A 25,163-nucleotide genomic window follows, 5' to 3' on the forward strand; every position below is an offset into this window, starting at 1 on the left:
TCTTAAGAGCGATGACAATTTTCTCCGCAGAGTCCTCTTCCATCACCCTCCCCAGCCCAGACCCCACCTCTAGCGGACTGCTTCTCAGGTCTCACCAGAAATGGTCACATTTGGCTCCTAAACCAGTCACGGGCAAGGGGAATGGGATTTCTGTGATTGAAATAGGTTAATCACTGTCTGCACTAAAACAGGGGAGATCACCTTCCTCTATATTACATGCAGAAGAAGTAGACACGAATGCAAAATAGAAGATGGAAATGAAAACTGTGTAGGAAATCAAGGGTATCCACTATTACATATTCCAAGGTCCAAGAGAATGAAACAGAGCAGATGGATGTAGAATAGTTGGACAAGAGAACCATGTGCTAAGAAAGGTGAATACATTTTGTATCCAGTATTTAGAAAAGAAAAAGAATGTACAGAATTCTTGAAGATGTTGAGGATTAGTGAAAGTAACAAGACACTTGGAATATAACCTTTATCATAAAATCTCAGATCAGGCAACTAAGTGAAGTTTTGCAGAGCTGTGATGAGCTCTACAAGTTTAGGCAAATAAAAGAGAATCCAGTCAGTGCGTTTGAAAAAAACACAGCCACTTCGAAACCTTTCATTGATAACATGTGCAGGAGTCTCCCTCGGTGTCTGGGATAGCAATAAAAACTGTGGTGTGTGACCAGATGATAAAGTATGATAAAGTATAATAGCTCTTTATCAGAGCTATACTCTTTAATAGAGTATAATAGCTCTGTTGCTTTTCCCATTTCTGCCCCTGGACTAGGTTTCTGTCATCAGTGGAACCTACCTGGGTTTGGATTACATGAGCAAGCAAAATGGAGGTGAAGGTGGCATCATTATTAATATGTCCTCTTTAGCAGGTAAGGACAATTATCATGTTAATAATGATTTCTTACTGGTAATTGGGACCACAAAAGTAACTCTTCAAAGTGTATTTATTATCAACTCAGGTTTGAAATTGAAACTTGGTTTACTTTTTTTTTTTTTACTGGTTCTATGGAATTTTCTCTTATATGATATCAGAAGTTCAAACTCTAAGTTTATTCCTATTATCTTAAATTGTGACTTTATCTTTCTGCAGCACTATTTAAAAAAAATGTATAGATATTTTCCTAGAGTTGCTATTTGTCAAAGGTTACTGTGAGATTCCTAAGCAGTAAAACATGTAAAAGCACCTTTGATAAGACTAAAAAGGACTAAAACAAAGTTAAGGTATCTCTAGTCCTGTGTGATTTTAGTAAGCGTGCCTAATTTTTCAATATGGCATATATAGTTAGTTGGGATATACCGTAGGGGAAGCCAGACTTGATCTCTACTTTCTCAGCCTCTCTGGCCCAGCCTGAGAATGAAATTGACATAAGATGGATCAACAAGGGCAAAGCGTACAGGTTTTCACACGTCCATGAGAGTCCCCACAGGAAAATGAAGACCCAAAGAAATGGCAAGGCCTCGCTGTTTATAAACTAGGTTGAACAAAGCAAGGCAACTGTGGGAAAGTAACTAAAATATATGGGGAGACTAAAGGAAGATAAAGTTATTTTAACAACGTTTGTACAGATGTCTCTTGGCCTTGACTCCTATCTCCAGCGATAAGGTTTCTTTTCTCCTGGTACCGGGACAGCATCTTTTACATGGGATTCTGTGTCCTGCTTTCAGGAAGAAAAGGGAGATTAAAGTGCTCCTTTGCATCTGCTGTTTTACAAGTGCCTTTAGCTCAAATTCACCCTTATGCCCATGTCACATACTTTGGGGTGGCATATTCCACCTCCCTTCAGTGCTAAACTGCAATAATAAATAGACCCAAAGGTGTAATGGTTTAAACATAGCGTAAGCTTATTCCTCACTCATATATCAGCCCAGGGCAAGGGAACCTCTTCTGTACGCAGTCTTTTGGGAAACCAGGCTGGCAGAAGCTCTTCAGCGTGGAGCTTCCAGGGTTACGCTGGCACTGGGGGACTCCTTTCTCTCCTACAGAAAGAGCAAGAGAACCCTGAGGAGGTGTGGCTCCTCTTCTAAATCCCAGCCCTGCAATGGCAAACCTCACTCTGTTCACATTCCTATAGGCTTGGACCTCATGGCTCACCTGACGACAGGGAGTCTGGGAAATGTAGTCTAGCTGTGTGTCTAAGGGTGGATGTCAGAGGAGAGCTGATCATCCTTGCCACAAAGGGCAATCCAAAATGTGTTTTATTCGGGGCAGTGTGATTTACGATCAGCTGATGTCGTCTTACTCAGTATTAGCTATAAACCTTTGGCAGGAACTTTTGGAGCAGAAAGCCTTTACTTTGAAAATTCTAGGAAAAAATCATTAATGGGTCTTGAATAGTTAAAGTGAAATCATGAAATTTTAGAACACTGACCAATATTGACAGCAAGTCTAAACTATTCGTGTCCAAAAAACAGTGAGACTTTCTTCAGTCATTGGGTTGGTTTCAGTTATTGTGGTAATTGCAGAATCGGTGTTCCTTGCCCCCCACCCCCCATCCTGTCCTCCACCTCCTGGCTGCAGTAGCACTGGGGGAGTCAGGTGACCACACTAGTGTCTGAGGCTCAGCATTTTTCTCATTCCTCCAGGAATCATTGTCAGATGGTCTTTAAACCACTGTGAACTTAGCACGAGTGGAAACTTAGACATCTCCCTCTTCAGAAGTTCTCAAAAATAAACCCGCATCTCATTTTCTGAGTTGCTTCAAGACAAAAATGCCATCCCTAGAGTTATTATAGCCCTGGTTCTATAAATTGTTCAGGGTAATCTGGTTATTTTTCCTAACATGTCATCTACTTATAAATTATAACATTTCAAGTCCAAGAGTACATTAAAAGATGAAAGCATGGGCAATACTTAAAAGAGATATTCAGCCCCAGAGAGGGCTGAAGTTTGGATTCTCAGAGGCTGGAACCCAAAAGGCAAATTGTCACGGCTAAATCTACACTATTTTGAAATGAAATCGTAAGAAAAATATATAAATGATTGGAGACTTAAGAAGAAATATTTAATAGTTTAATATAAATGTACAAAAGAACCTAGGGTGGTGATTAAGACATAATTCCATGAATTCTCCCTTAAAGTTAAGGGGGCTAGTGACACTGGAGAACCATGAACATCAGAGACTCTTGACCTTGTATCATTGGAGGCACTGGTTTCAATCTCAGGAAAGAGAGAAGGCCTCGGGGTTGAATCAATATAGGACTCTCTGGGAGAGCCTCTGTACAGGAAGAGGCTTACTTGCCCCAAAGAGCATGAATAGAGAAATGCAGGGTAGTACTGCCTTTTATCCAATAAAAATATTTAAATATATAGTAACAATTAACTTTCACTGAGCGCTCACCGTTTGCATGATACTCTTTTAAACACTGCGTATGTGTTCTCTCATTTAATACTCTCAACAGCACAGTGAAGTAGATTCTATAATCTTCATCTTGCAGATAAGGGAACCTAGCCTGGGGAGTGTAGGTTTCTTGCACAAGCTTACATGCAGGGAAGCGGGGGAGCTGCAGTTCTCATGCTAGCAGCCTGATACGTGATCCCCTACTCTTAACCACTTGATTTTCTCTCTCTTCTATCTATGAGTCTGTCAGTCTCTCTCTCTTTCTGTGTCTATCTTAGCCTAATTATAAAGAAAGGAAACTGAATTCCTGTAAATTGATTAAGCCAATGCGATGTGCTAGTATCTTCAGGCCTCCTGGGCACTACTTGAATCTCAGGACTGTTTATTAAACCTTCAGCGAAAGCTTAAGCTATTGCCCCATTTGACACACACAGAGTAAAGCCCTGGAACCATTTGGGGAGCTTACCAACATCACAAGTCAAAACATGCCATAGAGAAGAGTAATTTAGGGATTACAATTAGATGTCCACTTGGCTTTCTTGGCTAAGAGCTTGCTTTGTCACAGTACCCATCCTGGGTGTGAATTTTCCTCTTAACCTATCTCAGAGCCAGTACTGGGAACCCTGTGTAGATCCTTCTCTAATCGTGCAAATAAAACAATGAATGGATATAAATTCAATGAGGAGACCACTTTGGCTTTGAATTACCTTTCTGACACTCTTACAGTCTAGTGAATAGCAGAACAGTCTAAAGTGGAGTAGTACTGACACATATACACTACCAAATGCAAAATGCATGGCTAGTGGGAAGCAGCCGCATAGCACAGGGAGATCAGCTCAGTGCTTTGTGACCACCTAGAGGGGTGGGATAGGGAGGGTGGGAGGGAGACGCAGGAGGGAGGGGATATGGGGATATATGTATACTTATAGCTGATTCACTTTGTTATACAGCAGAAACTAAGACAACATTGTAAAGCAATTATACTCCAATAAAGTTACTTTTTAAAAAAACAAAGAAACAAACAAACAAAAAAAGCAAAGTGGTTCTCCCTCTGATATTCCTCCCAACCGGCAGGGTAACTCTGTTGATCATGGTTCAATAGTTCGTCTCTGTCCATTATACTTGATTGGGTACCTTCATAATGCCCGTCCTCCATACTTGTGGCATCTACACCATTTCCTTGTTGCCTCTGGCCAATCCAGACAGCCCCTGCTACCCCTCCTCTGACCCTGGGCTTTGTCACTGAGGTGTCCTCATCTCAGAAAGAGTATTAAAATGTATTGTCTTGAATTTTATCCACTCACCAAGAGCTTCTGTTCTTCCCATAATGAGATCAGTTTGATAAAAATACAGGATTTTGTAATAGTAGCAGAAGATAAATATAGACGTCTCACATCCTCATACTTTCCTCAGAAATAATATCAACAATTTTGTTCCCTTGAAGTTGGAGCATGTCGGCAGAGGTCAGATGACCAAAAACGTCTTTGAGGGGTTACTGGAGTCAAAGTAATTCTTTTTTTTTTTTTTTGACTCCTCAGCTTATATGAAGTATAATTGACAAATTTGTAGGAAGAGAGTTCTAATGCTTGCTTCCTCTGTGTTTTCCAAATATTCCTTCCTTACAGACTTTCCCTCTTTTCCCCCTACTGCTCACTCTGTTGAAGGAATGGTGGGTAATATTCAACCCAACCAGAGTCCATCCCATGATCTCTTGCACAGATCCAGTGGAATCATTTAGTGTCATAGTAAAACCTCAAGTTGACACACTGGTTTCGGCAGAGAAGTTAATGAGTAACGACCGCTGACGCAGACCGAGTATCAGATGCAATTAATAAGTTTAACAAACAGAGGAGTAGTTACAGGGGAGAGTGATTCCTCGGTGTATTGAGGGAAGGGTGTGCTTGTCCCTGGAAGCCCTGGAAGTTGTTCCAACCTCTGTTAACCACATAGATTCTTCTGTACAAGTTTTTGTCTATAAATACAATGTATAAACCTGCACTCATTTTACCACATCCATCCTTAACTGTCAAACAAGAAAAAGTTGAACAAGAGAGAAGAGTGAAGTCTGGTTTAAAGCAGATAGACAGCTCTGCTCCCATGAGGCATCCCATAGGAGTCGAGTATGCTGCTTCTATACATAGTGGGAAAGGAAGAGTAGTCATCACAGGAAGAGTCTGCCCACCAACCCTGCTCCCACCTGCTCAGCTACTGAGGTCTTGGTGTTTGCTATGCCTCAAAAATAAGTCACTCAGTAGCATTTGGTGAGTGACACCACGAAGGTCGTATCTGCTCTGAATTGAAAACATTAGAGTCCCAAGAAAATACCTGAAAATCTTAGAACTTGTTTAGCATGTCTTAAACCCAGCCCAGTGACATACTCACTTGAGCTCTAAGTTGTATCGACAACTATGTAATTACTTTGTGTTACAGTAGAAGAGCTCAAGTTACCACTTTAAATAACACATTCAAGTTAACCAAACGTGTTAAACATGGACAGAAGGGAAGTGGGGCTATGAAAGTAACTGGCAAAGTTTCTACCCCAAGAGCTACACGTGTTTCGTCAACATGGCAGCACCAGTTAGCGTGGCACAGGTGAAACAGAAGCACGATGAGAGGTACAAGGCTTTAGAACTCACATGGCCTGAAGAGCAGCTGGACTGGAATGTCACAGCAGACCAGAAATTTCAGGTAATCACGTGGTACAACCCTCTGCAAATATTTTTGCTTTAAAGAAGAGGGAGTTACATATTTAGCAAGTGCCAAGTTCCAGGCACTGTGATAAACTATTGGCTCTGTGATATCACATTGAACTTTTACAAATCCCTACAATAGAAGTCTGTTTAATTCTCTCCAATTTATAGTGGAACCACTCATCTCAAACAAGCTGCGTAACATGGGAAAGGTGGTGACGATTAGCAGTCGTAATAAAAGCAATTGTATGTTGCTCTATTTTAGTGTATATCGTACAATGGCTGAGTCTGCATTATTTGGATCTTAACTGGTCAGATGTCAACGGCTATGAGTACGTGGGCCACCTCCCTCGCTTAGTACCAGCGAAAGTCTTCGTGGTGTCCGTTTTGCTGTCCTATGGCTTAAAATTATTAAGAAGACACATACTAAAAGGAATCAGTAGGAAAGGCTAAATATTTATAAATTGGCCTTTTGAGGAATGGATAAAAGATGTAGGGGTTCCTAGCCATAAAGACTATTAAGAAAATGAATAGTCTTCTAGAATTCAACATGAGAGACATTACCTACGGGCTCTGTTTAGAGGCAGATTCTTCTGACTCAGTACGTCTGGGGTGGATCCTGCAATTCTGATGCTGATCCTTGACCCACACTTTGAGGAACCAGCCTCTAGTTTGCACAGGGACATTCTCTGAGTGGCTGAGAAAGCTCACCTTGGTTTCCTCTGATCACAGCCTAGGGGATAACTGAACTTTTAGGAAGGGGGATTGTGATGGGACCTTAGGGACAACTTTCTGAGAATTAACAATCCCTGGAAAGTGCTGCTGGGGTTACCTTTCTGGAAGGTAGAAAGATGTAGTCGTTCTGTGGAAGTTTATCCCACTTTTTATGTCAGGTCATACTTTAAGACATAATTTGTTAACGGCAAGCATGTGACTGGGGAGAAAGAGCAGCATCAGATAAGGTGTTCTATTGTGTGGAAAAGCATCTAATAAGGAAGTCCACCAGTTACTTCAGTCCACTTTCTGCACAAACATAGATAAACGGATTCTCACCAGTTCTCTTTTTTTTCCTTATTAGAGAAGTGCTGGTTAACCACAGAAAGATGGGTAGACCGTTTCTTTTTTGATTTTAAAGAAAATGTGAGGAATTTCGACCCCTGCTTTTTAGCACAGCTGCTGAACTCAAGTTTTTATCATGCAAAGATCAGTATCCTTAGATTCTCAATTTCCTTTCCTAAGTTGAATTTCTTTAGCACTTCTGTATAGTCTATCTTACCTAGTTTCTATCCATTTAAAAGAAAATATGTTTAAGGATTCAGTACAACTGCCGTCTGAGCAGATTTCAGTTTTTTGCACAAAAACTTTTTGAGCGATTTACCTCCTGTGAAATGTAGATATTAAAGTTATCTTTTGTAAATACAGGTAGAAAGAATATTAAAGATAGAGGAACTAATGTGGAAAGGGAAATGATATTTTACTTTTCCAAATGCCTTCTTTATTTGTTCTATAATTACATGTGTCATTTTCAAGTATTTAAAATTTTTTTCATAATTATCCCATCAGTCAGTGCCATTTGGTGTTATTATCCTGAGTGGCTGTAGAAAATATTTCTCTGTTTCGTGGGTAGAATTTCTCCCTCTGTTGATATTATTTTTCTTAATCTACAGTTAGGACGGACATAAACCTGCAACTAAATTACACGTGTTGTATTTTGGAGAGAGAGCCATTTCACAATTCTTTAAGTAAACTTGCAGAGTGCTGGGCCCAGAATAAATAAGTATTGAAAATCTATTCTTAACTTTTTAAATATAAGGCATCCATTTTTAAGCACAATTAAGGATTCCCCACATCAAACAAAATGACATTTTTTTAGAGACTGTTCTCTCATGGTCTCAGTCCTTTGTTGTGTTATTCTTAAATCCTTTAACATGAAGACAAAATAATTTTGCTGTGCATATGGGAATTAATTTGCAAGATTTTAAAAAATCCAAATTAATTCCAGCAACTGGGCCTGTAGTCACTATCCTGGCAGAACTCCCTGTGAAGTCAGATGGGGTGATCTGGATGGTCAGATATCAAAGCTCTACCCTAGCCCTGCGCCAGAGGCTCTCAATAGAGCAGATTTAAAATACTACGTCAATATCCTTTGTATTTAAAGTAACTAAATACATAGTTCTTAAATGGATGCACTTCTGTAATACTTTTGAATTAGGAATAGCGAGAGTCCACGGTTTGCCAAGGTTCAGAAACCAAACCCAGTTAGGATGCTGTACCAGATTTGTGGCATTTTAGTACAAAAGACACATTTTCATAAAAAGGTACAATGTGGATAAACAGGTAAATAAAACAATAAATGAGACGAGATGTTTCATCTTTAGGAAAAATGATTACATTTATATAAAGATAATGGCAAATAGTAATGCTTTTTATGTGTCAGGCACAGTTTTAAGTATTTTATGTAAATTAGCTCATTCAGGACTCAGAATAGCTACTATTACTACTCTATTTCACAGAGGAAAAACACCATGGTAGGCAGCAGTAACCCCTCCAAAAGTAACAGAGCTCATTGTGGTGGATTCAAGATTTGAGATCAGCCAGTCTGGCACCCAAAATCCAAACTACTGTGCTACAATCTGTCTCGACCAATTCAATTAAAAGGACATTTTTAAATGGTTAAGTAGTATAAGAAATAACATTCTGGCCAAATGGTGATCCTCCCCTTGGTTTTATACATTTCAACTAACTATTTAAAACATGTTTTCATTATATTTGGCACTTACTTGGTACCAAACACATATTTCTAAAATGAATTCACTCCTATAAAACCTTTTGAATTAGCACACACTGTATTTTAAGGGAAGAAAACTAAATTTCCCATCTCAAGACAGAGTAAAAGATCTTGGCTGGACATCTGGAATTCAAATTTGAAAATTATGTGTGTGTGTGTGTGTGTGTGTGTGAGAGAGAGAGAGAGAGAGAGAGAGAGAGAGAGAGAGAGAGAGAGAATGAGAATGAAGGAGGCATGGAGAGAATGAATTTCATCCATAGGAGTGGATAAGGTCACCTAAGGAAAGAGTGCACATAGAAAAGCAGAGAGGACCAGGACCGGCTCTTGGGCCCCCAGCCTCTTTGTGGGTCTGGTCGAGGAGTAGGAGATGCTAGTTAGGGTGAGGTGGCAGGACACCAGCGTAAGGAGGGAGGTGTTTTAAGGAGAGCATCATGAACTGTGCTGGTTGCTACTGAGCAAAGTATCAAGCAAGATGAAGACCTAGCCTTAGCAGACGCCCGTCACTGGCAACCACCACAAGATCTGTTGCACTGGACTGGTCAGAGGAAAGCCTGGTTAGGGGGAGCTGTGGAGCAGTGGAGAGGTAGCTGGAGAAGGAAGTGAAACCAAGAAGGCTACTATTTTTAGATGAGTGATTTTGAAATGTTAATATCTCAAAGAAAAGCCATTCTCTTTTGATTCTGCACATGATAAAGGTAACCACTCTAGGCTTCTTAAAATAGTCCCATCTTTAATTTACGCAACATGATGCTTAGCTTGTTTTCTTCCTACCTCCACTGGTTCATCCTTCTCAGTCTCTTGCCCCGTCATCCTCCTCTACCATGGAGGGCTGCCATGTATAGTTGTGCAGGTTGTAAACTGCAGGAACTCTGTGGGGCACAATCTCCACAAACTACCACGTGAGTGGTGTCCCCAGAGTCATATCAGACACATCCTGAACAATTCTCTGAGCTGACCCTTATTACTAGCCTCAGAACAGGTTTTTATTTGAAGCACATGGAAACATTATATGTTGGTGCTGCAGGTCTAAGGTTGGTAACAGAGGTATGGCTAAACAATACGATACTGAAGTTGACCACAACAGCAGTAATGTTATACTTGGAAGGGAGAAATGGATCGTGAGACCCAATAGAAAATGTTGGATTTCTGAAAAATTTCCACCCCAACTAAAATCATTGTCAAAAAGAAAAACCTTAAAAAAAGCCTTAAAAACAAAAAAACAAAAAAAACCCTTTTCTCTCTCCCTTTAGCCTCCCTTTTCAAAGCAGCAAACTGAGGGAGAGAGAGCACACTTCTACACTGAAAGTCAGTTGGCAAGTTGGGGACAAAATCCCACACATCTTTACCTGTCTGAAACATAAGGAGCCACAGTTAAAATCTACATGTACTGGGGAGATAAAGAAAAACTCTCTACTTAACTAAATTAACTACAACTTGCCTAAATAAAATAATTGAAAAACAGAATTCTCTTTTTTTATAAGACCCCAAACTGAATATATCTATCAAAAGAGCAATGCATATGCAATTGATAGGTATATCCTTACAGTGTAATACCATTCAGAAAAAAAAAAAAGGAAGAAAGAGAAAAAAAAAAAGGAAGAAAGAGAAATGAGCTATTGATACACATTACAACATGGATGAATCCCACAAGAATTATCCCGAGTGAAAGAAGTCAGACAGAAAAGTTTACACTGTATGATTACATTTATATAAACTTCTAGAAGAGGCAAACTAATCTATAGTGACACAAAACAGATCAGTGGTTGCTTAGGGGGAGGGGAAACGCAGAAGGACAGGATGATGGGGCACAAGGAAACTTTTAGGGGATGGCTGTGTTCATATCTTGATTGTGGTCGTGGTTTTGTGGGTGTAGACCTATGTCAAAACGTATCAAACCACACACTTTAAATATATGCAGTTTATTGTATGCCAGTTATACCAAAAAGCTGGAAAAATATCTTAAAAGGATGCTTGATTTCTGAATGTCTGAAATGGATTTATGCAGCCTTTGATCTAATGCCAGAGAGTGAAAGCAATGCAAGAGGAAACATTCTGCAGGACTGCAGTGAAAAATGTCATTGGAATGCCACGAGAGTCATAAAGCTAAGTGCCACTCTAAAAATGCAAACAAATTCTGATTGCATCTGCAATTCTTCCTTTAAAGGAAAGTATGTGTTTTGCAGCTGGCTTCTTAGACAGAACCAACACAACAGTATTTGCTCTCTTTTGCTGCTGTGACACTTTGAACCAGTTTGGGTTCAGAAGTTCAGTGCCTCCACATGCATAACAGAAATTCATTCCCATTCATCTTTGACATCCTTGTGTTTTTTGTGGCTGTCAACAGCTCATCTCTGACTCAGGTTCACTCTGCATTTCCTGCTGTCCGTGAATGCCACCTACAACCACTACCTTGGTCTCATAAACATTGAAGGAGCGGGTAGAACAGTGACTAACTTACAAGAACAAGAAGCAGCAACGCCTGGCTGCACCTGTTTATTGTCTTTATCTCGATCTGCTAATACACCTGTTCACCCTGTGGAGGCATCATGAATTCTTGTTGACTGACACTGACAAACTTAATTAACTTACACACGCTACTGAACAGAAAAAACAAAACAAAACAAAACAAAAAGAGAACCACGTTACAGTACTTTGAGATCATTGGGAGGACGCACTCTGTGTGATCTACCATCCCCAGGGATTTAAACTGCTCTTGAGCAAACGTACGTCATAAATTGAGACCTGGCAGGCACCCAGGGAGTGGTTAAGGTCCGCCATTATTACTGCACTTTGGTACAACACGCTCACCATCGGTGGGTTCTGGGACTAGTTAGCTGAGTGGAGATGACCACGTCTCAGCAGAATCATTTAGTAGTATCATGACATTTGACATTAATAACATTAAAGTAATCAGGGATCGCTCTTCCTTGGAGAAATCACAAATTTTAAAAATGGTAGAATGCGTTAACTCAAGAAATTAGTTAAAAGCTAAGATGTACAAATGGCTCTAGTTAAAAGTTTCACTGTAGATTGAGACAGAGAATTGACCGTTATGAGAAATAAGCTTGATAGTGATAATAACTACAGAAAAATCAGTTTTTCTTGTTTTGTTTCTTCTGGTAGCGGGGAGCGGGTAACGTCGGGCTGGGAGATAGGGGGGAAAAGATGCCATACCTGCTGCAGTACCACTTTTTCTCCACACCATGGATTTAATCATAATTTTGAGCAGTTACTATTGTGTGTAAATGGAAAATTAAGCCAATTCTAAAGCTGCTTGAATTCTGTTGCTGAGTACATAATTATTAAAGGAAATAAAATAGGATCAAACATTTTTATTTCTGACTTTCTTTTCCTAAGTCATGGGATGAGAAGATCTAGGCATCTGCTACAGATCAGAATCAAAAGAAGTTAATTAACTTTTAATTTTCTTAAACACTTAGCGGCATTGTTCAGTGCAATTCGTGACAGGGAAATGCTTACCAACTTATAACGAAGACAAATAATACTCTCCAGATCCCGCTTAAGCAGTTTAAAGTCCTTCAGCCATTTGGAAGCCTTAAAAAATAAAGAATATACACTTTTTAAAAATCCAGACATAAAAACTGAAAATTAGATAGTAACTTACTGGATTTCAAGATGATTCTTTCGGTGTTTTAGATAACACTGACTTCTCTTGTCTTCATCAGGGAAGCAGAAAAACTTATGTATCACTCTTGGCTACATCCCTAGGCGGTAGCTTACTGACCATAAATTTTGGACAGTATAGTAGAGGTTATAGGAGGAATAAACTATGCCTGGACTAGTGAGTTTTACAAAACTGTCCAGTGATTACCTTAGTGTATTTTCTAGATTAATCTTAAAATGGAACAGGCACAAATTATTCATTTTCATAGCAAGTATTGGGGTTTGTTTGCTCATTTTTTTAATAAAAGTGTTTTTGTTTCTTATTTGTTTGTCTCAGGGCTGATGCCTGTTGCACAACAGCCTGTTTATTGTGCTTCCAAACATGGCATAATTGGATTCACACGCTCGGCAGCGGTGAGGATACAACGACCGCAGTGTCTCTTTTTCTCTTTTCTGCACATATGTGACGCATGAGTTCTATGAAGTAGAGGGGAACAGGGTCAGAATTCAATACATCTGGATTAAAGATAGAAAAATAAGTTCTACTTCAATATTTATTATTAAAAAATAGTTTTCAGATCATGTAAAGGACTAAATATAGAATAGATAATTTTATTTTACTTTAACATGAAATTAGCCATCTTATTTATTTACTTTATTTATTTATTTATTGGCCTCACCACACGGCATGTGGGATCCTAGTTCCCGACCAGGGATCAAACCTGTGCCCCCTGCACTGGAAGCACAGAGTCTTAACCACTGGACTGCCAGGGAAGTCCCTAGAATAGATAATTTTAAAATGAAGTAGATTCTAAACATAGGTTACTGAAAAATATCCTTAAGGGTAAAAAATGGGAAGATATTCCTTATTTTTTTGAAATTGACTCCAAATTTAAAAATCATTAACTTAAGACTTCCTTAAACAGAATATACAGTATGCTCCAGGTGTTACTTGTCCCTGAAGATATGGTAAAAATGAGTGAGAGCATGGAGAATGGAAGGAGGGGTGCGGCCAGAGTTTACCTGATAGGGTTGTCAAGGATGCTGTCTCCATGGAGACCTAGGGTGAAAGTGTACAGAGCTTAGGAAACTATTTTAGAACTTACTGACCACATGCATTGATAGCATGAAGTGCCTTTTTATAATAACTGAAAAAAAAAAAAGGGCAAGCTTGAATGGAGCCTGATGAGCAAGGGGAAAGGAGCATGTGATTGACTGGAGATGTAAGCAGAAGCCAGACGAAAGGCGGCTTATGAGTCAGGGTCATGAGCTTGGATTTTATTCTAAATACAGCCATCAATGGGTTTTTTCTGCACAGAAGTGACAAGATTATATTTCCATTTGAAGAAGACCATTCTATCTGCTCTTTAGAGAATGTATGGGAATTCCCTGGCAGTCTGGTGGTTAGGACTCTCACTGTCAAGGGCCTGGGTTCAATCTCTGGTCGGGGAACTAAGATCCTGCAAGCTGCGTGGCAAGGCCAAAAAAAACAAAATAAGACATAAAAAGAGAGATTCAGAAAGAATGTATGAGAGAGGACAAGTGCAGAAAAGGAAAGAGCAGTTGGGAGACCTCTACAGTGGTTAGTCTAGGTGAGATGGAGAGAGGGGCCAGATGAACAGGAAATCATTGATAACAAGAAACGCTAGGGATAGAGAAAGCAGATGGTGAACGGTAAATGTTCAGTCAAAAAGGAAGATTGGCAGCTCTCACACTCTTAATTAAAATTGCTTGGAAATTTTAATTTAATTTGCAAAGACTTAATCTTTAATTCAACTTTTAATGAACACATAACACTGCTACAAAGCAAAGTAAATCAAAGCGAAGACCAGAACTGTTGCATTTACAGTTATAAGACTGGACACCTGTACAGCTGATGCTCATTATTTGTTAGTTATGTTCTATAAATTCACTTGCAAACACTGAATTAGAGGGTACTAAACTGTTGCTCATAGGGGAAATTCAGGGTTAAGTTCCTTTGAACCTCTGGCTACAACATTTTGAATAACCAATCAACACATAGCCTAGTTTTATGTATATTTCTGTTTAAAGACACCTTATTTAATATGCATTGTGTTTAATATGTATTGTATTAGCATGGCAAACAGCATTTATACCTCATGCCTGAAGGAAGCTCCTCTAACACGTGTATTTTATCCATAGGCACATTGCAGCCTTCTTGCACTTAGAAATACTAGACAGCACTTCAGCACTATGCCTTGAAGACATTTCAGATAGCAAAATCATCAACACAAGCACAAAGATGAGAAAAACATGGGCAAGTACCGCGAAAAGGACACTTGTTCATGGTGTAAGAGCTGAAACAAGGAAGCAGAGCATCGTTTTATTTGACCTTGGTCCACATCAGGCAACTCAAATTTCTTATTACTCTGTGCTTGTCCACAGAAAACCTTGAAAGCACCACAAGTATTGATTAGGGGGGTTATGAATGAATGTTAGCAAGAAAGCAAATGGAATCCACAAATAATTGACTTACATTTTGTTTTATAAATAGTTCAAATAAAAGCCAAAGAAGGTTAGTCTAAAAATAATTAAAATTGTCTTCCAGATAGTGCAAATTACTGAGTGTCTTTAGAATCAATCAAAGTCCTAAAATTTTCCACTAACAGTATTTTTTAAGTAAGTATTCTCTTTAAAATACAACCCCAATTTCAAAGAAAACTTGGGATATCAATTCTAAGCCTCAGCTTCTTACCTTCAGCTGCCTGCAGTGTTCAGTAGATAAGAGCACTTTAGATAATCAAGTATTTTCAGGAGTCGCCCAGTAATATTGATATTTTAAAAAAAGTAATTAGGTGAGACTTGCAAGAATTAGTTCAGCACTTTAGTTATGTATTCTTTTACTTTCTGCCACCAGTCAGCCTTACCATTGTCATCATTATATAGCTAGAAGGACAGCTGTCTAGTACCTTTCACATCAGCATCTTTTAACTAGCTTTAATTATCAGTTTATCCTATGTTATACATTTACAAAACTCCTGAAATCTGCAACCTTCTACTTCCAATTGGCAGATGGCTGCTAATCTCATGAACAGTGGTGTGAGACTGAATGCCATTTGCCCAGGCTTTGTTAATACACCCATCCTCAAATCCATTGAAAATGAAGAAAACATGGGACAATATATAGAATACACGGATCATATCAAGGATATGATGAAATACTATGGAATTTTGGAGTAAGTAAAACTATACCTATCTTCCTTTATACAATGGAGCAAAGTGCTATCTAGACATAAGCAATCGAAAGGAAAAAAAATTAGCTTTTAAATTTGAGAAACTCATGCAAGCTTCAAAGTTTTGGTTTGACAAAATCTCTGAAAAAAAATACTTTTTCTGGGTTTCCGAATAGAATATGTTGACACGTCATGAATTTTGCTGTTAGGTATAAAGAATGCATCATTAATACCTTCAACCATAATCAGATACTTTTTTTTAAAGGTGATGTTTAGTTGTCTTTGGAAGCAATGATACCTTATCTGCCTAAATTCCAAGCAATATTCATATATACCCTTTGTGAAATTAAATATGCCCCCCTAACTTCAACCACTTTCCTAGAAACAACTGGTCAACACACGTTTGGGGAACCATGTCTGAGTTAGAGCAGTTGGCGTCTCACAGGACGGAGTCATCTGGATCTAATCCTGACTTCACCACACTCACCATGAACTTATCCATCAACCTCTACTTACCTTGATTTTCTTGCATGTAAAATGGGGATAATACTAAAACAAACTTCGGGGACTTTGGAAAGTCCACAAATAAGTTGATATATGTAAGGTACTTAAAACAGTAGCAGATAAATAATAGACGCTCAATAAATGTTAGTTACAATTCTTCAAATTTCTACTCTAATAAACATTTCTATCTGATAAGTCTAAATTCTACTGATAGGTTAAAGATGGAAAAATAATCATTTACTCAATGTAAATAATAAATATAAATTTATGAATCCTTCCTATAAAATAACAGAAGGGTGGGTGTGGAAATCTACCACTAAATTTATAATTTAGTCATCTAATTGAATAAAAAACGAAAGTAGCAATAGCTTCATGATATACATTTCCCTATTACATGTTAAAGGTGATAGATACTTCAAAAATAACTCAAGACGATGTGATAATTATGCCTCATTCTTTAATTTTAAAACCCTGATGTTTCCTTTATTTTTAGCCCATCAATGATTGCCAGTGGATTAATAACACTCATTGAAGATGACACTTTGAATGGGGCTATAATGAAGATCACAACTGCTAAGGGAATTCATTTTCAAGATTATGATACAACCCCATTTCACACGAAAGCTCAGTGACCATCTTATGTGTCAGCTTTAGCCGAAAATAAGCACAAATGACTTAGACCACATCTTCATTTGAATACAGCTTTTTCAATGAAATGTTATCGTTTGAAGCTTTCCTTTCATGCACGTGATGTTCATTTTTTCTAAATGATTAGTTAAGTATATAGATTTAAAAAATGAGGAACTATCAAAAATATGACGTGGACCAAAGCTAGGTTTTGACCTTTATAGCCTAAGTAATGATTAAAACAAAGGATATTCCAGGAATATTCTGCCTTGCAGAAAATATATTTAAATTTGTGATTCATAAATGTTAATGTTTTTCAGAACATCATTTTAAAGGAGATACTTGAACTGTTATTTATATCAAACCAGATGTGAAAAACTCATTTTGTTTCTATGTTCGCACTTTAAAAGAAGGAAGCTACCTACAATGGCAAATATTTAGTAACAATAACTTTTACTTATATACCATCTTTCAGCCGAATATTTCAGCTCTTTGAGGATGTGCCACCTTTGGGAGCCCGTAGGTAAGGAATAAATTACAGTGTGAATATATCCTAAATGAAAAATCTAATGTATGGAAAAGTGACAGAAATGAACTGGCTGAGATGTTAATCCACAGTTCAGCCTCCCATCTGGGGAAAACATTTCTTTCCTCTCTGCTTACTTTAAGAATTTTGACTACAAAAATCTCAGGAATTAAACTCTTAATAGTTACAGCAAAAAGGATAGTTAGTGCTCCTAAAACAAGCTTGTTAAGAAAAAAATACAAATGTAATTTTTTTCAGATTACTTCTTTGTTTATTTGTACCGATTTCAAAAATGCCTACTTTTCAATAAAACTTTTTTTTTCTAATCTTCAGAAGTTACTTAGTGTTCTATGTATAGCTACTGAGAGAAGGAAACCAATTTTGTCAACACCTCAACTGAAGATGCTTTTGTGTTTTCAAAGCGGTAATAACAAGAGGTAAAAATAGGTGTGATGTTTTGCCATTTTCCCTGTCAGGTATTTTAAGATAGGATCATTCAATGCACCTGCTTTGGGTAACACGATTTGCAAGCAATAATTAATGCTAATAATAGTGAAAGCACAAGATTTCCAAATCAATCATTTCTTCATAGAAATACTGTAGAAGTAACACATTCTGCCTGCTAACTCCAAAGCTCCCAGGTGGGAGCAAAATCCATCCACATGAGATTAATAAGGATTTCCTAGAGATATTGGCAGGTTGTCAGATCTTGCTCTGTTTTAATTCTGCCACAGAGAACTGTTGCCTTCACTTCTAAGGAGTGCATTGAATATGAGTGACTGTTGTCTAGATGTCCACATAACGTCTTTGAAAAACACCAAGTAGTGAACATCTAAGAGAAGTTGTAAAATTAGGCACAAACTTGTTCATACCTTGTGGCAGTAACTAACCAGTCGATGATATAGGTATGAGGAATATCATTTATCTCAACTCTTTTTTCCATGGTAATGTTCAAAGCTATAGCTTAAACTTTTCATTTGCGGATAAGTCTTTGCACTGCCGGCCTTCAATATACTTTGTGCTTTGAATTATTGTTTTTAAATCAATAAACTATGCAGCCATTTAAAACCACATACTGAGTAGAACTGAAAAAAAAATGCATTATATTTTTAAAAGTTATTTTTACATTAAAATGTATCTTATATAAATAGCTTTAAATAAATCTATAATGTTATAGGTGTAGAGCCCTATATCAAGGGCACAGGACAAAAATCTCCGGAATTAACTGAGCCCGCATAGCGACTGTTGCCATGGGCTCTCCTGACCTAAACCGGACAGCCCTCGAGTCCATATTAGGTAAAATATTCACCATGTAGCAACCATGTAGCATCCTGACCAATCACCTAATGCCATCCTGCCAGCAGGAATTTTCTTTGTCTTGAGGCTATAGAAGTTGGCTACTAGCCCACAAAGGGGGTCGGCTCTCTCTGGTCCATCAGGAAGTCGACCCCTGTATTCCCCGCACCCCTCACTAACTCTGCTCTTTGTTCTCAATAAACTCACTCTCATCTAAAATACTTTGTGTCTGGAAACTCTTCTTCCAACCCACGCACGGACCACAACAATAGGGTACCTCTATTTACTGGCTGAGAAAAAAATAAATATTAAATTTGCAGCGGGGGGAGTCTTAATTTCCTTAATTGAATTTTTCAGTGAAAACTCTAATGTAAATAATTTTTTTCAAACCTATTTTTCTTAATAAATGAAGCAGGGCTCCCAGCGCAGCAAAACTAAAAATATGTTGGCACTGAAAAAAGATTAAGAGACTGGATAATGCCATTGAAATATTCAACACAATTGTATAAAATTATAAACATAATTTTAAATATTTGCAGTACCATTTAAAATACAAGTGATTATGTGATGATTTCAGTCTAATTTTGCCCTATCTGTTTATAAATTTGGGATACTGAAGAGGTCTGAAAGTATACATTTCTAATTTAGGTCATTTCACAAATTAAGTATCATTTGTAAATAGCTTTTTACTTACATTAGAATTTCAGAACTCAGTTTACCGGTGCTCAGGAAAAATGAGCGGATCCAGGATCACAAATGTCATCGTCCCTCCATGCCTTCCCTCTTGGTAGCTTCTCTATTAGGCAGCTCTCTCCATCTGATGGCTCCCAGGATCCATCCCTGATTCTCACCAGCTTCCAGTCTGGCCAAACAAGAAAGTGTTTTTGGTGAGAGAGTTCATTGGCCTATCTTAGCTTATGTGCCAACTATTGAGACGTTCCTTGTGGTCACAGAGATAGCGTCTCTGCTTGACCAAAACTAGATGACATGCTTCCGCCAGAGCTGGTCAAGTTGGAGAGTCGGGGGGACAGGAGAGGTGGGCAGGAAGTTGACCTGAACCCTATGGACTAAGAAAAGGAGAGGGATAGTTTCCAAGAGGAAAGCAGGTGAACACACACTGAGATAACCAAAACAACAGGTGGCCACTATGCAGGAAGACAAAGAAAGAGTGAGCAGAGGATGAGTTATGCCTCAATCCTTTGGATACATTTTCAAAGATGATCACGGTTCCTGTAATATGCCGAGACCCATGTTTTCAAACTGTGTCACACTGGGTAGGATATGCTAGAAGAAAATGAATAGGAAATATAGCAGGAATCTCATGCATATATGATTGCACTCATTCTCAATATAAAATATATTTCCTATTATGAATCAAAGTGGAAAAGGGTTGAAAAGATACTTGCTTTAATAAAGGCTGTAATCTTTGCCTCTAGATTTCCTTCTCTTTTGAATTTATGACTGCACTACCATTTTAATTCTAGGGCTCCATTCAAATTTATTAGCACGATTTCTAATACCTCTTACTAAAATTTCCTCCTTAGCATATAGTTATGTAACAGAGAAGAGCAAAGCTGACTCCTTATTAAGTCTTTCCGTTTAGTTCTAACATTTGTGTTCTATTGCCTGTGCTTAGTCATGCTGGCTCTGCACCTTTTAGAAAAGAATATACAGGATAGCCCATTCTCAAGCCTCCGACCTTTGAAGGTATAACACTTTTCCATTCATTTAGAGATAAAAAGTTGCAGAACAGAGAATAACATTTGTCTTGTTGGAGGCTTATAGGAACATCGTGACCTGACCTCCGCGGACAGCTGCAAGAACAAAGGATTCCAGCACCAAGAAGTCTGCAACAACCAACCACACCCCCTCCCCTTTTAGTACAAAAGATGCCTGAAATCTAAGTGGGGTAAGATGGTTCTTTGGGACACTAGTCCAGCATCATCACGGTCTGCTGGCTCTCCAAATAAAGTCGCTATTCCTTGCCCCAACAAGTCGTCTTTCGATTTTTTGGCCTGTCCTGCGGCGAGCAGTACAAGCTTGGACTTGGTAACAGTTACACAAAATATTAATAGGGATTTCTAGGTTTAACTTTGAAACATTGAAATATCTCCCCCTATCCCCAGTTTTCAAGTAACCCTTCCATACATATATTCACTCATTCAACAAATAATCACTGAAAAGTTATTTTGTTGGTAAGTTTATATATGCAAGTTGTGTTACATATTGTGTTCTATGTAGCCATTAGTGCACACATATATTGATTAGGGTCCTCTCTGGAGAACAGCATTCAAGTCTGAAGGACTCTAATATAAGGAACCAGTTACAACAGTACTGGAAGAACTGAGGAGACAAACATGGGATGATGAAGTAATCCGGCAGCAGCAGGAAGGCACCACCACCTCCAGAACTGGTGGGATGCAGGGTATCAGTACCACCAGGAACCACCAGGGAGGCTGCCATGCAAAGTTGTGACTACAGAGCAGGGGCTGTCCCGTGGTTCTTAGGGATGCCACCTGCCCTGCCAGGGATGCCACCTTAAATGAAAGTAAGAGGAAATCTCCCATCTGCCTGCCCTTCAGTATTCCTGTCAGTGTCTCCCAGCTGAGAAGGGGGTCAGGAAAATGTAGTTTGCAGGGTCAGCCCCTTGTGATACAGAGCCAAGCAGTGGAGTGGAAAGGAATGGATTTGAGAATAAACAGGCAAATGACAGGCATGACATACATTGGATATGTTCCCTGCTACAGTCATAGATTTGAGCTTTAGCGTCAACTTGCTTTTAAAAGTCATTTGTAAAGATATCACTCTAACTCCATAATAATATAATGGTGCAATATTCTGGGGTCTAATTCCACAATAGCTAGTGACCTTACAGTCATCTTGCATGTATGTAACAGCCTATGCATTTAGGCATAATGATGCATGAATTTATTATTAATTCCTATCAGTAATCCTTAAGATCATTTGTCTTCTTTGTCTTAGACTCAAGAAATACTGTCTCTCCATCACTGTATAGATGCTGTGAAGGATACAATGATATTAAAACACGTTGACTGTCTTATTAAATCCTATCACATTTTTGGGTTCAACCTCCTGAGTTTAAATTGTAAGAGGATAAACTGGTAAATTCCTAGATTTATATTACCCTAAAGCAATTGCATGCTAATCAGACACCATTATCTAAAACCTAAATGTATAAGCTTAAGTAAATTTTTATTTCTTTGCTCTTAAATTTATATATGTGTGATACGTAGAGAGAAACATATAGATATAGATATATATTTGCTCCTGGACCCACAAAGTAATTTATAGAACTTTGTGTACTTTGTAATCATTGAGTATGAGTAGCAGAGGATTCAGATAAACCTTGAAATTCATGACTTAACACAACAGAGTTGTTTTTCTTTGCTCACAGAGTCCAGTGCTGGTATTCAGTGAGCATATTTCCACGAGGTGGTTTAGGCTGCTTTGCCTTGTAGCTCCACCGTCTAGAGCTTTGCAGTCATTCAATTCCAGCCAGTGGACTGGAGAAGAAAAAATGGAGAACGTATACCTGCTTCTTAAACATTTCAGCCCGAAAATAACATTCATTATTTTACTCATAGCCCACTGGTGAGAGCTAGTCTAAAAGTCCTATCTAGATGCTGAGAAATGCAGACACATACATGCCTCCCAGAAACAACTCTACACAACAGAAAGGGCGCATGAATTTTCAAGGGACAAACACATCTTTTGTCTTTGCCACATCTACTGTCTCTATAAATCCCGTGTTCCTCACACGGAATACATTCGCTCCCACTCCAGGGAAACATCCTAAAATCCCATGCAGTTACTATACCCAACTCAAATCCAGATCTCCAATAGCGGCACTGCCCTCTCCTTTAGGACATTGTGGCTTCTCATGATCAAGGGATGATTTATCTGGCCTGAGCACACACTCTACAGTCATGAGCAGAGAGAAAATCTACAATCAAATCTCTCATTTAGAAAAGGGAAGAATGGGATCACTGGTCAATAGCCATGGTACAACCCTACAAGTAGGCATTGTGAGGTCTCTGCCCTGAAGTGGAGACTTTCTTGACTTTCCTACAGTCTTCAATTTGGGATTAATGATTTCACCATTGTGCCGGAAAGGGGAGGCGGAGGGGGACTCTGACTTTGCCCTAAGCGGGAGGGGGACTCTGGCTTTTTTGCTGTATTATCCTCTGTGGTTTGTTTGTTTTTTGGGGTTTTGGGGTTTTTTTTTGGTACCAGATCTTCTGGGAAGTGATGTAGTTTTCACACACGCTATCCTGTCAATGCAAGTTTCAAAACCCAAGGTTTACTTTAAGTCTTAAACAGTTAAAGGCTTTTTCAGTCTGGCATGTGATTTCTTTAGCTGAGCAATTCAAAAAAAAAGAGTAGGCTTCTGCTCTGTTTGCTTCCAGTTGATTTCATTTGCCTGAAAAACACCCAGATATCTTGAATAGTCATAATTACTAGTCATAATCCTTCAGGCTGATATATTTCTTTGAACCTCCTCCCCCCATTCCTTCTCTTCTTTCAACATAAGGGTAGTTACATTGAGGTAAGCTAGCTTGGAGGGAACTCTACACTAGTAGTTTGTGGCAGAACTCTGCTTTAATGGATCTTTAATGCAGAAAACATTTCTGAATCTTATCTTTTCATATTTGGAGTCTAAAACCATTTGAGTTTTCAATCCAAAAGGCTCCAAATTTCTGGATTCTCTCTTCTCCTTTTCTTTCCATTTTTACTGCCAACTAAACTATATCAGCCTGAGTTTAACTGCTAGTTCTATTCCTTGCTAAATGTAACCAGAAGACACCAAAAGATACCACTAGCATTCTGTCTTCCAACCTCTTCATCTAGAAATCAGCCTGAGTAGGCGGGGGAGACACTATACTTGTCAAATGTTTCATCTTTGCTTAACAAGTTCCTCCAGTTTTGCAGCCTCACTGAGTACTGACCTACTAAGCCAATGACACTGCTGAGAAGTATAACAAAATGGCTATCCAAAATGTGTTGAATATCTTGTGATTGCCCTCCCAGGCTGCTGATATATAAAGACTAACTACTCCTTTGCCTGTCAGCATCTGATTTGGTTCAGTCAACAGGAGGCTCTCAAAAGAGGCTGGAGGACCAGAGGAAAGTGAGGTCAGGGTATTTTTCCTTGGCTTCATTCCTGAGTTGTTGGTATCAGCATCTGTCTGGGAGTCCTTCCCCTATAGCTACTCACAATACAGCCTGGTAACCATTCTCTTCTCCAGGTCCTTGGGTGGTAATAATCTCCTGCAGTTACTACCCCAGGGTCCTACGCTCCCCCTTGCTATTTCCCTGAACACCACAGATAACTTTATAAATAAATGTTTTACTCAGCTCTCTTCAAATTGCCCAGTTTGAGAGTGCCATTTCTCTCCTGCCAGAACTATAACTAATAAACTCAAACTTATCAAATGACTATTAGCTAGAGCTGTTACTCTTTCACTCAGTAGCACCCTGTCGATGGAGTTTAAATTAGGTGAAACTGGGGTAAAACACCTCATACTATTGGTAGTAAAAGGAGAATTCACAAATAACAACTTCAGGAATAAAAACAGGTTCTGTAGAAAATGAAAAGATAGTACAAGGATATTATTAACAAATTGCAATAGTAAATACATTAAATGGGAAAATACCGAGAAATATACAACTTACTAAAATGGACACAAGTAGAGAAAGAAAATTGGATTAGTCAGATAACTACTGAAGAGATTGCAAACTAGCCAATTTATTTGATCTATAATTGGATACTTCCCATAAAGAAAGTCTTTACCCAGATGGCTTCACTGGTTAATTCTCTCAAATATTTAAGGAGGAAGCAATTCCAATGTTACGCTGACTCTCCCAGAATACAGAAGAAGCCAGTTCCCAATTTATAACCTTGATTTCAAATACGGACCTTAAAAATAAAACAGTTATTTTACCACCAAAAATGGGTTTATTCGGGAATAGCAGAGGAATAGCAATTCAGGAAAAGCAAGCTATGGCAAAAGCCATAGGCAAGTCCAACACACAACAAAAAGGAATGTTATTTTCTAGAGAGAAAAGGAGCAAAATGGAAGGGGTTATTTTGAAAAAAGTCCATCCGAGAAAAGTGAGAGTTCAGGGTGATGACGGTTTCTCACTGGCTGAATTGCTGGGGTAGTCAATTTCTTGTAGGAGACACCACTTACATCTTTTCCTGTTGGGACCTGTGATGCATGATTCTTTCCTGTTGATGATTCTTCTGTTGGGGTCTGCAATTGACAATGCTTCCTGTAATTGACATCAGGTGGTACTGCCTGAGAGCTCCCCCTTTTGGCTTCCTGACTCCATCTTAGTGAGGTTTTCCTTTATTAATTTTCACCAAAACCTTCCAAAGACATTTTTTTTTTTGGTGGTACGCGGGCCTCTCTCCCGTTGCGGAGCACAGGCTCCAGACGCGCAGGCTCAGCGGCCATGGCTCACGGGCCCAGCCACTCCGCAGCATGTGGGATCTTCCCGGACCGGGGCACGAACCCGTGTCCCCTGCATCGGCAGGCGGACTCTCAA

The 25,163-nt window shown here is 38.8% G+C and overlaps 2 protein-coding genes across 11 annotated transcripts in view; one reads left to right on the forward strand and one right to left on the reverse strand.

Annotated features, from left to right (window-relative positions):
• HPGD (15-hydroxyprostaglandin dehydrogenase) overlaps positions 1 to 18,365 on the forward strand; it is a 29,310-nt gene extending 10,945 nt beyond the window's left edge. Inside the window, exons 4-7 of one of the 3 annotated variants that reach the window (XM_027087992.1) lie at positions 779 to 875; positions 12,784 to 12,860; positions 15,480 to 15,643; positions 16,638 to 18,365. In XM_027087992.1, the coding sequence (XP_026943793.1) occupies positions 779 to 875; positions 12,784 to 12,860; positions 15,480 to 15,643; positions 16,638 to 16,776 (477 nt within the window). In that variant the 3' untranslated portion in view covers positions 16,777 to 18,365. Of the gene's footprint in view, positions 1 to 778; positions 876 to 10,072; positions 10,450 to 10,827; positions 12,391 to 12,783; positions 12,861 to 15,479; positions 15,644 to 16,637 lie in introns of those variants that run through there. The other 2 variants (XM_027087993.1, XM_027087994.1) reach the window with 2 other exon arrangements.
• CEP44 (centrosomal protein 44) overlaps positions 1 to 25,163 on the reverse strand; it is a 171,690-nt gene that overhangs the window by 17,104 nt on the left and 129,423 nt on the right. For 4 of the 8 annotated variants that reach the window (XM_027087977.1, XM_027087976.1, XM_027087979.1 and 1 more), the window contains one exon: positions 24,548 to 24,868. In XM_027087977.1, the coding sequence (XP_026943778.1) occupies positions 24,698 to 24,868 (171 nt within the window). In that variant the 3' untranslated portion in view covers positions 24,548 to 24,697. Of the gene's footprint in view, positions 1 to 12,205; positions 12,378 to 24,547; positions 24,869 to 25,163 lie in introns of those variants that run through there. The other 4 variants (XM_027087982.1, XM_027087980.1, XR_003428971.1 and 1 more) reach the window with 4 other exon arrangements.

This window comes from Aethalodelphis obliquidens, unplaced genomic scaffold (genome assembly GCF_003676395.1).
Source record: "Aethalodelphis obliquidens isolate GAN/ISIS:26980383/991018 unplaced genomic scaffold, ASM367639v1 scaffold61, whole genome shotgun sequence".
NCBI classification, from domain to species: domain Eukaryota; kingdom Metazoa; phylum Chordata; class Mammalia; order Artiodactyla; family Delphinidae; genus Aethalodelphis; species Aethalodelphis obliquidens.